The sequence below is a fragment of the Schistocerca piceifrons genome, chromosome X (assembly GCF_021461385.2).
Source record: "Schistocerca piceifrons isolate TAMUIC-IGC-003096 chromosome X, iqSchPice1.1, whole genome shotgun sequence".
Taxonomy (NCBI): Eukaryota; Metazoa; Arthropoda; class Insecta; order Orthoptera; family Acrididae; genus Schistocerca; species Schistocerca piceifrons.
The window spans coordinates 125,723,779-125,738,486 of NC_060149.1; the positions used below are offsets into that span (position 1 = coordinate 125,723,779).

Sequence of the window (14,708 nt, forward strand, 5' to 3'; positions counted from 1 at the left end):
GGCCACGGAGTACTGCAGGTAGCCACTGGAACAGTTGTCTCCAGACACACAGTCTACAGACGACTGAACAGACATGTAAAAGACATCATATTTACGCCACTGGACTGTAACACTTTCTTTATTTCACGACTGCAATTTCGGCTTTAGGCCATTATCAAGTGCAGATTTTTGTGCCTTTAAGTTGACATGGCTTAAAGCCACGAAAATCTGCACTTGATAATGGCCTAAGGCCGAAATTGCAATCGTGAAATAAAGAAAGTGTTATAGTCACTGGCGTAAATATGATGTCTTTTATAAAGTTCTACATGAATGTGAATCCCAGGTATAAAAAGTTAATGAACAGACATGGTTTATTCGCCCGGAGACCTGCAAGGTGCATGCCACTGACCCCTGGTGACAGGAGAGTCCTTAAAACCTGGCGCCAAGAACACAGTACATGGTCATTGGAACAGTGGTCCCAGGTTATGTTCACGGACGAGTCCACGTATAGTCTGAACTGTGATTCTCGCCGGGTTTTCATCTGTCGTGAACCAGGGACCAGATACTAACGCCTTAATGTCCTTGAAATGGACCTGTATGGAGGTCGTGGTTTGGGATTATGATTGGTCCACGTACACCCCTGCATGTCCTCGACAGAGGAACTGTAACAGGTCAGGTGTATCGGGACGTCAGTTTTGCACCAGTATGTCCGCCTTTTCAGGGGTGCAGTGGGTCCCACCTTCCTCCTGATTGATGATAATGCACGGCCCCACCGAGCTGCCATAGTGGAGGAGTATCTTGAAACAGAAGATATCAGGCGAATGGAGTGACCTAAACCCCATCGAGTACGTCTGGGATGCTGTCGGTCGACGTATCGCTGCACATCTTCAAACCCCTACGACATTTCAGGAGCTCCGACAAAAATGGTGCAAATGGCTCTGAACACTATGGGACTTAACATCAGAGGTCATCAGTCCCCTAGAACTTAGACCTACTTGAACCTTACTAACCTAAGGACATCACACACATTCCTGCCCGCGGCAGGATTCGAACCTGCGACGGTAGCGGTCGCGCGGTTCCAGAGTGTAGCGCCTAGAACCGCTCGGTCACATCGGCCGGCCGAGCTCCGACAGGCACTGGTGCAAGAATGGGAGGCTATACCCCAGCAGCTGCTCGACCACCTGATGCAGAGTATGCCAACCCGTTGTGCGTCTTGTGTACGTGTGCATGGTGATCATATCCCATACTGATGTCGGGGTACATGCGCAGGGAACAGTGGCGTTTTGGCGTTTTGTAGCACATATGTTTCGGGACGGTTTTCTCAACTTGTCACCAATACCGTGGACTTGCAGATCTGTGTCATGTGTGTTCCCTATGTGCCAATGCTACTAGAGCTAGATTTGTGTAGTGCCACGTTGTGTGGCACCACATTCTGCAATTATCCGTAATTTATTGCGTGAGTGCAGGTGGTGCCAACTGTCTCACATCCAGGAATCCACTTTGACAGGAAACTACAAGACCCTTAGGTCACGCTGGTGTGTGAAGGAAACAGTGGATGTAAAATTTAACGAACAGCTGGTATTTCATCGCTGAACCAACCCTCGTTAAAGAAATTTTGGTTTTCCGAGACGATTGCGGTCTACGAGGATCGTTCAATAAGTAATGCAACACTTTTTTTTTCTAGACCAATTTCGGATGAAAATTACGGAATTTGCTGTGAGACATCGTGCAATATTCCCATTTCAGCTCCTATAGTTTCATGAAGTTCCGATAGGTGGCAGGCTATACGTAGCCTTCAAAATGGTGTCTGTAGCGGAGGTGCGTTCCAAGCAAAAAGCTGTCATTGAGTCTCTTTTGCTGGAAAACCAAAGCGTCGCAGATTTTCACAGGCACTTAGAGTTGTCTACGGAGACCTGACAGTGAACCAAAGCACGGTGAGTCGTTGGGCGAGACGTCAGTTATCACCGCAACAAGGTCGCGCAAACCTGTCCGATCTCCCACGAGCCGGCCGGCCGCACACAGCTGTGACTTTTGCAGTGTTGGAACGTTAGGACACTCTCATTCGAGGTGATCGACGGATCACAATCAAACACCTCCCTGCACGACTGGCCTCACACAAGTCTGCGCACCCGAGAGGAGCTCACAAAACTTCGTCCCCCCTACAGCCTGTATCTCGCACCTTCCGACTTCCATCTGTTTGGCCTAATGAAGGATGCACTCCGCGTGATGCAGTACGTGTATGATGGGGAGGTTATTGATGCAGCAAGACGTTGGCTCAGACGTCGATCATCAGAGTGGTACCATGCAGGCAGTAAGATGGCGTCAGACTGTAGCATTGAACGGAAATTATGTTGAAAAAGAGGGTTTTGTAGCAAAAAAAGTGGGGAATAATATGGTATACTGAAATCCTGAATAAAACCAACCCGCTACCAGAAGAAAAATGTGTTGCATTGCTTATCACACGCCCCTCGCACTTGTGAGATGCTAGTAATATCTGATGATCTGGCGGTCAAATGAATATTCTAGCGGTGAATGTGGGCAAATCCATACTATAAGCTACGTAACTGACAGTCAACTGGACAGTTGTAAATATCCGGGTTAATAGCAGCTCCTAAATCCAATCACGCAGTTAAAAAAAAACGCTTAGTTATCTTATGCCGTGACGGTGAAAGTCACACATATATCAAATCAGGGATTTAACACTAGCCCAGAAAAATAATTTTGAGGGTGATCATTAATGGATTGGCAGTGATTAGTGACTGTAATTTACAATTTGGTTTTGTTGTTAATTCTCCTCCTCCTTTTCTTTTTTAGTCATCAGTCTTGTAATTCTTGTGACTGGTTTGATGCCGCCAGTCAAGAATTCCTGAAGTCCTCTCCTATGTCAACCTTTTCATCTTAGGCATCTTAGGGTAGCACTTGCAACCTCCGTCCTCAATTATTTGCTGCGTGTATCCCAATGTCTGTCTCTCTCTACAGTTTTTACCCTCTATAGCTCCCCCTAGTACCACGGAAGTTCTTCCCTGATGTCTAAACAGATGCCCTTTGATCATGTCCCTTCTTCTTGTCAGTGTTTTCCATACATCCCTTTCCTCACTGATTCTCAGAGAACCTTCTCGTTCCTTACCTTATCAGACCACCTGATTTTCAACATTCTTCTGTAGAACTACATCTCAAATGCTTATAATCTTTCCTGTTTCGGTTTTCCCACAGTCCATGTCTCAGCCAGACAATGCTGTGCTCCAAACGTATATTCTTAGAAATATCTTCCCAAAATTAAGACCTATGTTTGATACTAGTAGACTTCTCTTGGCTAGAAATGCCCTTTTAGCCAGAGCTAGTCCACCTTTTATGTCATTTTCGCTTCGTCCGTCATGGGTTCTTTTGATGTATATGTAGCAGAATCCCTTAACTTCATGTACGTCATGATCACCAGTTATGCTGTTAAGTTTCTCGGTGTTATCATTTCTGCTACTGCTCACTGCTTTCTTCTTTTTTCTGTTTCCTCTCAATTTTGTACTATATCGAATGACTACAAAAGGTTAGTCAAAAATGGGGAAAAGTATGACGAAGATTTCATGCTGCTATGAACAAGAAGTCAAGTAGCGTCGTTACTTGTCCCCTCCTGGACTTATAGCTCACAAAATAAAGAAGACTGATCATTTTAAAAGACTCCGAAGAACTACAAGGTCTGAAAATGCTCTTCTCTCGCAGGTGTATCACACGACCCACCCGAATTAATGATGTGTACCAAATCGGCCCTCGGAATATACGAGAAAAAAATAGTCTTACAGAAGAGTACGAATTATCGTAGAAGAACTTGTGGTCCACTACCGACGGTGATGCAGTATACAGTCTCGTGTCACGTAATTGAAGCTGTGAACGGAATGACGGGTCAATATGAAAGTGGTATCTGTTCCTCCGGACATGTCCGAAAGAAGAGATACCATCTTCATATAGTTAAGGCTAACCGGCCATTGACCTTCTTCTTCTGTGCTGGATGCACACTTATTGCCCGAGCTCTTACGGGACTCGGTAAAATTATCTGCCGCGAGTAATGAATGTAATGGGCAGGGGCACTAGGAATGTAGTGTGTGGACGTTAAGTTGGGAATGTGGGTCTCACGGGGAGCGTGCAGGGGATAAATCCCTGCAGTTTCACTATCTTCTGTGCCCTCGGTGGCTCAGATGGATAGAGCGTCTGCCCTGTAAGCAGGAGATCCCGGGTTCGAGTCCTGGTCGGAGCACACATTTTCAACTGTCCCCGTTGATGTATATCAACGCCTGTCGACAGTTTAGTGTCTTGATTTAATTATCATTTCAGACGGGTTAATGTCTCGCGGAAGAATGCTGTTTACAATGTGGGCAACGGTGCAATTTCGCCGCTCCTTCCTCGTGGCGTATGGACGTGCACAAGAACAAACAAACGTGTCTTTCACATTTCTCGGTTTTATGAAATTCTGTTGCATTACCAGATCATTGACATATGAATATGGAAAAACAATTCTGTATTTGTTGCTCGAATTACTTTTTCTCGTTTATAGCTCATCATGTAACGAAATTCATATTGTTTCGATTTCCATTAATTGCAAACGCTAACGCATGCAAGTGCATCATCTACCCATTACAGAATACTCTAGGGGAAGAAACGTTCATCAACAGTATTTGGATGACAAGTAGAGAGAAAGCCGTGGCGCACAATGTGTGATTATCGGACGATGTCTTCTGTTCCGCCTTCAGTCCCAAACATATCTGTTGAGTGACAAGTGGCGCTTGTGATTGTGATCCATCTGGAGGAGTTAAGGTGGCGTCCCTCTCCATACATGTGGCTCAGTTGGTAACTGTAAGCGTCAAATTAAAATCCACAAGTTCTGAGTCGGTCCCAGAATTCTTTATGCAACTGATTTCCCTAGTGGCAGTGACGGGAATAATGGTATTTTGCACTGTGCGCTTTAGTCTGCATTCAGCTGTATATCTCCCTAATACTGGCTGGGTAAGTCAGTCCAAAGATAGGAGGAAGGCTAGGTCATTCCACCTCCAACAGGACTATGCGAGTGGCCGTGCGGTTCTAGGCGCTACAGTCCGGAACCGCGGGACTGATACGGTCGCAGGTTCGAATCCTGCCTCGGGCATGGATGTTTGTGATGTCCTTGGGTTAGTTAGGTTTAAGTAGTTCTAAGTTCTAGGGGACTGATGACCTAAGATGTTAAGTCCTATAGTGCTCAGAGCCATTTGAACCATTTTTTTGCAGTCCTGGGCCTGCGGAGAGCTGCTTCTGGCTCTTCGGGCTACGTCTCACTGGCGGTTTCACCCTCTTCTTTCTCTCTCTGACCGCATCAAGAAGGAAAAGTCGACGTTAAACTCTACATGCACTCAGCACGATATTCTCGAAAACAATTACACTTAAGAAATTCTGCGCACAAAGATATGTGTCGAAGTGATGCATGTAAGGAAGAACTTTCGACCTTAGGCAGCTGAATCCCTAGGGGAACTTCCAGCCAGCAGTTCCAGATATATTAGTTGCTTCAAAATATTACGTGACACCAGGTAGAGCATATAGTGTCAGTATCTGTACAGAGGCTTCAGTAACTTCCTGGTCTATCTCAGATTAAAACACGAAATGATGTTGACTTCTTCTTTTATCGTATACTTTTAAATATACATTAATTCCCACAGTTCTTCGCACCGCCTTTAGCGGCTCTCGAACATCTTGGTAGAAGATTCGACTGCTTGCTTTTCAGAATCGCCGCGACATTCCGATGAAATGGAATTATCGTGTGGCATTGTTGGCCGGCAGGCCCTGTCCAGGAAAGGTCAGCCCCCGGGTGCAAGTCTCATTTCAGGTGACTCCACATTGGACGACTTTCATATCGGTGATGATGAGGACAACACAACACCCGGTCCACGGGCGAAGAAATTCTCCAGCCAGGCCGGGAATCGAACTCGGAGCTGCTGCATGATAGGCAAGCACGTTACTACTTTTATCTCATTTTGGTCGTTCTTGTTCGTTGCGTTTGTTCAGGGCGGACATCCCATGACATCCATTCAAATTCAGCGTTGATCCGTTCACTCAGGTTTTTATCACAGATGGCCGTTAACCCTCTGACCGAAGGCGCTTAGCTACTGTGCCGGTGTCACTCAGCTAAGCAGGCGGAAACATTCCGATGAATCGATAACGTCCTCAAAACGCTTGCCCTTCTGGGTATATCTGAATTTAGGAGAGAAGCAAGAAAATTTGGAGGAAGTTCTAGGGCTGTTATCCCTCTAGTGACCAAAAACTGACTGAAGAACGCTATTTGGTCTCGAAAAAAATGACAAACACGCGCTGTCGTAAACTTCATGCGCACGAAATAACTTGTTGCCAATCGCTAAAAAAGTGTCAGTGCAGGTAACTTCAATATAAATAGTTCCATATTTGTAATAGCACCATTCGGTTCTCGTGCAAAAGTTAAGTCCCGGTATTTATTGAAGGAACTGCGCATAACAACATACGGTATGCGTTCCCTATTGCTAATATTGAGCACTACGTTGTTCCTTGGCCCTTACCCGCCATGCTAGCCGAGAGCGCTAATGCGCTGCTTCCTGGACTCGGGTAATCTGTGGAATACGCCAATAAAATTTCAGTCTTCTTTTCCTGATGTCTGCCCCCCGAGATTGCCGGCCGGAGTGGCCGTGCGGTTCTAGGCGCTACAGTCTGGAGCCGAGTGACCGCTACGGTCGTAGGTTCGAATCCTGCCTTGGGCGTGGATGTGTGTGATGTCCTTAGGTTAGTTAGGTTTAATTAGTTCTAAGTTCTAAGCGACTGATGACCTCAGAAGTTAAGTAGCATAGTGCTCAGAGCCATTTGAACCATTTGAACCTGGACTCGGGTAGGCGCGCCGGCCCCGGATCGAATCCGCCCGTCGGATTAACGACGACGGCCGGTGTGCCGGCCAGCCTGGATGTGGTTTTTAGGCGGTTTTCCACATCCCTCTAGGTGAATACCGGGCTGGTCCCCACGTCCCGCCTCAGTTACACGACTCACAGACATCTGAAACTCATCCGCACCTTTCCATGATTTACAATAGACGTAGACAGATAGGGTACTCTGATTCCGTCCCGGGGGGTACGGAGTGGCGGCAGGACGGGCATCCGGTCACCCCTTCACATTAACATGCCAAATCTGATTTAACCACGCCCACACCGCGCAAAATGCGGGACAAAGGCGCAAGCGATAGATAGTTGTTCCTTGGCCCTTAACGAATGCGTTAGGGGTTCCTCTATACCTCGCCTTCATGTAAGTGAAAGACATTTACCTCCTACCGTGGACGAAGATGATGACAACTACAGTGTATAGTGTGCCCATCCTCTCGTGGGGAGACTGCAGTGAAGCAGTCGCAGGTCACAAGAGGTGACACTCGAAAGGACGAGGGAAGACGGGGGGCACGGCGCAGCGTACGTCATTGTCGCGCGGCTGAGGATTGGCGCATCGCACGTGGTGGCGACTAAGCGGGGAATCTCGAAATGTCGGTCAGTGGACACGAGGCTGCGTCATCAGCGGCGGCGGTGGCGGCTTGTGAAAGCCGCGAGACCTACATGTGCGGGCTCAGTCCCGGCCCAGACGCCAAGCCATGCGTTCCCCGTCGCTGCTGCCGCTGCTCGCGCTCGCCGCCGCCGTCGCCGGCTCCGCCATCCCCATGTGGGAGTACCTCAACAGGGGCGAAAAGGTAACGCCTCGTGCTTCAGCCATCTCGCTGTAGAACTTACAATTCCCGCAAAAGAAATGCGTCTGTGGATCCAGTTTCTTGTCCACCAACGGGATTTAGTAGCCAGGAAGCGTGGCAATAGTCTCCATAAGTATCTGCGAGGGTTTCAAATATATCATGTTAGATTTGATTCGAGCGGCTTCGAGTATATAGAGTATGAGATGTGTGAGCCATGTAAAAGCATCGTTACCGAAAGCCACTACCGATGCAATTTGCACGAAGTTACCTGTTCTGCGCTGGTCCGTCGATTTTAAAGTACTCGTCTGGGTCTTGTCACAACATGTGTTGATATGTTTCTCACAAAAGGTAAAACACTCAACTGGCACCGAACGATTGACTAGAACGGTTCCAGGGACGAAATTATCACTGGTATAACCCTACATTGTCTCTGGGTAGCGTCCCTGTTAAAAAAGCGCGGGTCGCGGGTCTGAGTCCTGCCTCGGGCACTGGTGTGAATTATAAATGGGTATCTTCTGTACCTTCACGATTCAGACCTATATGTCGTGATTGTAGCCGTAATGGCAAAACATATCGGCAGATTTTAGACCAATGCGTAATATGTCGTTCCAAACACTGGGATATCTCTATAACTAGTTGCTGTATGGTACAGTTGCCAAATTCCAATTAAAAAGTTCTCCAGTACTGAACGTATAACTATTTTCATTCATAACTGAATCTGCAGTCACACTCTGCAATCCATCGTACCGTGTTCAGATGAGGGTACCTGACAGAAGTAATATTTATTCCTCTCCTTCCCTCCGCTCCTTATCAGTGTAAATTTTATGTGAGGGTAAGATTCTCCTCGTCCAACTGGAAGGGACTTCTCCCTTTATTAACTATCTGGCTAACAATCCCCGCACTGTCCGGGTATTAGTTTCACCAGTTTTCTATTAGAAACGAAAACAAAGCACAAACTGTGTTTGCAGTGTATTTCATTTCCATATGTTCGTGAAACAGATTCTGTTCGCTGGGCTTCGCGTGTGCACAACCCGATTTTGTAAACATCTTTGTGGGAACGCCTCTTCATAGCTCTGTAGATGGTTATTGTTTTCGCCTACAGCCGTTTGCGCTTTGCAGTTGAAAGCGCTGCCAGGTGTTAGGAATTTCCTAAAGTTGACTCGACTGTAGGAGTGTCTTAGTAGTAAAGTATTAATGTATTAAAACTTCGTGCATGATGCGGCATTTTTTCATGCATCTCAGTGTTTATGACGTCATTTCTCTTGAACTGTGTGTCTTACAATGATGTATTTGTGTAAGTACATTCGGCGGCTTGTGTGGACAATGTGTGCAAAATTTGTTGCAAATAGAGTTAAAATCACAGAAGTAATAAATTTAAACTTCAAGCATGATGGGGCAGTTTTTCACGCACCTTATTGCTTATGACGTCATATCTCCTGAACTATGATAAAAAGGTGGTTCTTACCTCCTCAGCAATTGTTGCCTGACAGTAAAGGATATGTGTACCAAGTAGAAGTCGGCTCAGTGGTTTAGGAGAATGTGTGGAAGATACACACACACATTTTTGTAATATGTATGGCTGTTATGGGTGTTCCTTGCAATAATGGTAGGTCTTCATCCAATGGATACCATCTCTCTTCTACAATCTTTCCTGCGAATTTGCAGAGAAGGGTATAACTTTCAAATGTCCACCACAGTTTTTCAGTCTGATCGGCTAGAACTCCAGATAGGTGCAGGAACCCACGCATGGCTTGCACTATTGCCTAACTAGCGGAAATATTGAACCTATCTATACCACACATTTGGTTTGGTCCATGACATCATCAGAATGGTGGACACAATGCACGCATCGAATACAATACTGGGTATCCATAAACACGAATTATAGCTATTATCATGGCCTAAAATTTGACGAAGATTTCATATTTACATTCGTTGGCTTCTTCAACTCTCAGCCACACTGCCACCTTCATAACTAACATAGACCTTGGGTTACTGTAAACATCAGTATTTACCCCTATCTGCTTTCCAAAAACACATATAAAATCATTATAAATTCCGTGTCTTCTGTTTATGCGTAACATCATTACACATCTGACATCTGATATCGCTACGTTCAATAGACACACTGATCTTATACTCTAATAACATACTAGTTTTATGTATTCTTATCAATTTTCCATGGCACTTGGTTATGTTAAATGTCAGATTCCAGGTGCAGCATTGTGCAAGGATTTTCTGCAGATCATTCTGAAACTTCTAACACTTCTCAAGATAAACCACGTCTCTACATCATCTCTAATGATATCTTAAAAATACATCTATACATCTACATTAGAATCAAGAGGTTTACTTATTGCGGTAACACAGGAACAATTATTTCTGGCAGTACATAATATTAAGCCCCATATCCTAGAGCAAGGAGAAAATTTATAGAGGTAACATAGCCATGACGTTAACGTCCCAGATTCTTTTTTTTTTCCCCCGCTTGTTGTGCTGTAACGTGTCGTCTGTTTCTGCGGGATAGTTTTGTTTATAAGGTATTTTGAAGTAGTCGTGGCTTGGATGTTTAGTTCATAAATTCATCCAAAATAGTTTGAGGTTTGTAAGGAGTCTGCTCTTTTGTTTTCAACATGCGTGAAATGATCTGCTAACTTCAAATGTATCTGTGCAGCTCTTGAAGACGATTCCTCTAAAAGATTTCCCAAAATTGCAATCATACAGGAAACCACCATGAATATATACAATGTGGTACTGGACGATAGGCAAGTAAGACTGTATGAATTAACTGAGGCCACAGGCATATCAGAAGGAAGAATATGGTAAAATTTCAATTAGCTATGGAAAAGCTTTGTATATAGTGGATGTCGCATTTATTGAACGCTGGTCGAAAGTAAACGCCAAAATGAGTTTCACGGTAATGTCTGGACCATTCTGTGTGCTGATTTGCTACTTTAGATCAGACATGGTTACACAATTTCACGCCTGAAGTGAACAACCACCCAAGCAGTCGTTGCAAGTTGCACCCAAAAATATGAAGTCGATTTCATCTGTCGGGAGAGTTAAGCATGGATCTTCTGGAATGCAAAAGGTATTATTCGTATTGGTCACTTTACACTGAGAAAAATGTAACTAGCAATCAATTTGCAAGCCTTCTCAAAATATTGTTAAAAAACGAGAGACTCATCTCAATTGCAGACGTCATCTTTGGTAAAGAAAATGAGCCTATCCACAAATGAGAAAACTAAGCATTCATAAGTGCAAATCTTCTAAGAACCATCCATTCGGCTGATTCAACATCCTCAAAGAGACTATGTAACTCGTAGAAAGAGACTGCTTCCAGGATTGCTCTCGAGAGACGGGATCTAGTCACTGGAAGGACTGGTTTCAACCGCCGGCCGTGGTGGCCGAGCGGTTCTAGGCGCTTCAGTCTGGAAGCGCGCGTCCGTTACGGTCGCAGGTTCGAATCCTGCCTCGGGCGTAGATGTGTGTGATGTCCGTAGGTTAGTCAGGGTTAAGTATTTCTAAGTTCTAGGGGACTGATGACCTCAGCTGTGAAGTCCCATAGTGTTCAGAGCCATTTGAACCATTTTTGAACTGGTTTCAACCAGCTTTCTGTTACCACTTCTATCTGTGCATTATAACATTCAGTAAGCGATACTAATTCTGTGACCTTTCTTTGGATGCTCCTGCAGTTTACTAAAATCATATGACATATCCTGAAAGAAGTGGCTTATAACGCGCTTGTTTGCCCAATTCTTGAGTATTGTTCATCTATTTGGGATCCCTGTCAGGTAGGACTGATAGAGGAGATCCAAGGAAGAGCGATGCGTTGCGTCACGGGATCGTTTAGCCGGCGAGAGAGCGTTACGGAGACGCTAAAAAATTTCACTGGCAGACTTTACAAGAGAGGCGTTGTGCATCACGGAGAGATTTACTATTGAAATTTCGGGACAGCAATTTTAAGGAGGAATCGGAAAATATATTACTTGTCCCCACATACATCTCGTGTATTGACTACGAGGAGAAAATTCGAGAAATTAGAGCCAATACAGAGGTTCACCGACAATCATTCTTCCCATGCACTATTCGCGAGTGGAACAGGGTTGAAGGGACAGATAGTGGTACCGTGGCACCGAAAGTATCCTCCGCCACACACCATTAGGTAGCTTCGGAGTATTATGTAGATGTAGATGAAGACAACCTGTCAACAACGTGGTCATTAGAAGCGGATTGTTTCATGGGTGGGGAAGGAAATCGGTTGTGGTCCTTCATAGGGGCCATTACGGAATTTGCCTGGAGTAATTTAGAGGAATCAGGAAAAACCTATATCAGGAAGCTCGAACATGGATTTGAACTGTCTTCCTTCCGAATGCGAATCCAGTGTACTAACCACAAGGCCACCTTGCTCGGTCTCTAGTCACTGGAGTAATGGTAGACAATGCGCACTGATCTGATGAAATGCGACACATTGAATAAAGGTATTTTTTCTAAAAAATGAAAAACTTCTCACTACGAGGGAGAAATTATTTTTATGTAAGTCGCTGTTCTATTTTACAATGCTTTAATTGGGTGCTTAACGTGCAGCAGTGAGAGTTACATTTTTAGGAGTCGGCCACCAACAGCTACATCATTACAACAGCAATAGACCAACACACAAGAACGTTGAGCATAATCAACAGTGAAACACCAAATAACTCGAATGTAATTGTTGTATGGAATGGCTACAGACTAATTGGCGATGTATAAAGTGTTGTTGTTTTGATGATGATGATTTCGCGTGGTTGAACGGCCTGTTGCAAGTGTTTCAGTAGGACGGCTCTAGGGCGGTTTGCGTATCCCTAACCTACCCTACTAATCCTTCCGGGAAAAGGTGAGCTGCAGTTTAATGTGGAATCCGAACCACGAGTCGTCCCTGTCGAAACTTAACATCATTGATAGGTAAAGGCTAGATTAAAGACAGACTAAAAATTTTTCCGTTATACAGCCAGGACCGACTAAGTTCTTGATATGCACATCGCACCATACCATTTCCTCGACAACTTTGTCGGTTAAATTGAGTTTTACCCAAACTTTAATGGACTAAGTTCACATTGGCGGAAAACTGCTTCTGATCGGAAGAAATTAAGTCAGCTTGAGAATTTCGAATAGATAGTTCATAACTAATGTCGCAGAACTGAGCTCGCACAATTGTGCACTTTTTGTTTGGAAGGTTTTTATTACATTGATCAGATGGTAACATATGCACAAACCCTGCATTCCTGAACTGACGGAACATTGAGCGCCCATACACGGCTTAGCCATCCTCTACCAGTGGCGTCATTCAGATGAAGTATGGAGGCCGTAGGGTCGGCATAACGCTCTCCTTGCTGTTGTCAGCCTCCCAGACCTTGGAACAGCTTCTTCTCTCATGTTGCTCCTCAGCTGGTATCATGGGACTAAGTGCACCTCGTTTTGGTCCTCCCATCAAGGAGAAATCACGAACGGTACCCGGAACCGAACCCGTGGATTCTAAATTGCATTCACATACTGATAACTCATTATGGGCACTGATGCAGTATCTTCATCAAAAAATCTTCCTGACTCTGACGAATACGACGACAGTTAATGAAAGAAGTAGGTATTTTGATGTCTTCAGTTTACCATGACAGATGCCCAAATATAAGGGGCGTTCAAAAAGAAATGAGTCAAAGGCATAATTACACAAACCAGTACCTTTCTGTTAAAAGTATTGGCCCTGGCTGTTGAGACACTTGCCCCACTGTGACACAAGGTTGTGAATGGCTGCCTCATAAAATTCCCAGGGCTGCAATGTTAACCAGTTCCACACGTGCAGTTGGACGTCGTCATTCGAGGTGAATCGTTTGCCCCTCAGAGCCTTTTTAAGGGGTCTAAAAACGGCGTAATCACAGGGAGAGGGGTCCGGACTGTATGTAGAGTGGCTGAGAACCTGCTATTTGAATTTCTGCAGGAGTGCCGTGACTATGTTGGCCGTATGAGGCTTTGCACTATCATGGAGCAGAATGACCCCATGGGTGAGATTGCCTGGTCGTTTTGATTTGATCGCTTGACGAAGGGTGGTCAAGGTTTGCGTTAACGCTGGGCATTCACTGTTGTTCCGTGCTGCAGGAAGTGAATCAGAAGGGGGCTGTCTTGCTCAAAGAAGAACGTCACCATAACCTTTCCTGCATTCGTGTGGACGGCCTTGGCTTTTTTTGGTGGTGGTTACCCTGGATGCTTCCACTGGAGACTTTGCCATTTTGATTCTGGTTGCAAGTGATGACACCATGACTCATCTCCAGCCACCACTCGTGCCAGGAACGCATTCCCTTTCTGAGCATAGCGCTGCAGATGAGCAAGACAGTTGGTCATTTGACATGCATCCTGGTATGGCTTAAGACTGTGGAGCACCCATTGGGCACACACTTTGCGCATATGCAGTCGTTCCTTCATGATAGTATGAACACTTCCTACGCCCAATCCGACCACGGCGGCTATGGCTTTTACTGCCACTCGGCGGTCCTGGGTAATGAGTGCATCCACCAGCTGGACGATGTCATCAGTAATGCAGTGTGGTGCTCCAGACCGTGCATCATTGCCTAATGACACCCATCCTTCCCTGAAGCGCTTGTGCCACGCCTTGACCCTTGCACGGGACATGCAGTGTTCTCCGTACACTTGAGACATTCGTGGATGAATGTCCGTTCCTCCTGCTCCTTCTGCTGTCGGAAAACGAACAACACTTCTTTGCTCTTCTGTTGACGCCTCCATGTCACTGTTTGCAACACGACTGGCAGAGTTGGACCATTGATACATGCTGCTGCTAGCTCTGTATAGTCACGTGACGTGCACGCGTGCCCTCTAGCGACGGGCTGTGAACTTGCACGCTCTGGTCGGAACCACACCTCGTTGTCTCGTTACACACGCCACGCCACGCCACGCCACGCCTCCTGTCACCGATTTGCTTTAGTTTAGTTATATCCGCCTCGTTTCTTTTTGAACGCCCCTTATACTTCTAGTCTTGCCC

The 14,708-nt window shown here is 45.5% G+C and overlaps 1 protein-coding gene and 1 non-coding gene across 2 annotated transcripts in view; both read left to right on the forward strand.

Moving 5' to 3' along the window:
• Positions 1 to 4,150: 4,150 nt before the first annotated feature.
• On the forward strand, positions 4,151 to 4,225 carry Trnat-ugu. The gene has a single exon. It is a non-coding gene; the product is annotated as a tRNA-Thr (tRNA).
• Positions 4,226 to 7,580: 3,355 nt separating this feature from the next.
• The window catches only part of LOC124722966 (rhythmically expressed gene 5 protein), a 177,269-nt gene continuing 170,141 nt past the window's right edge, over positions 7,581 to 14,708 (forward strand). The window contains exon 1 of the mRNA XM_047248135.1: positions 7,581 to 7,684. Coding sequence (XP_047104091.1) covers positions 7,589 to 7,684 — 96 coding nt within the window. The 5' untranslated portion in view covers positions 7,581 to 7,588. The remainder of the gene's footprint in view (positions 7,685 to 14,708) is intronic.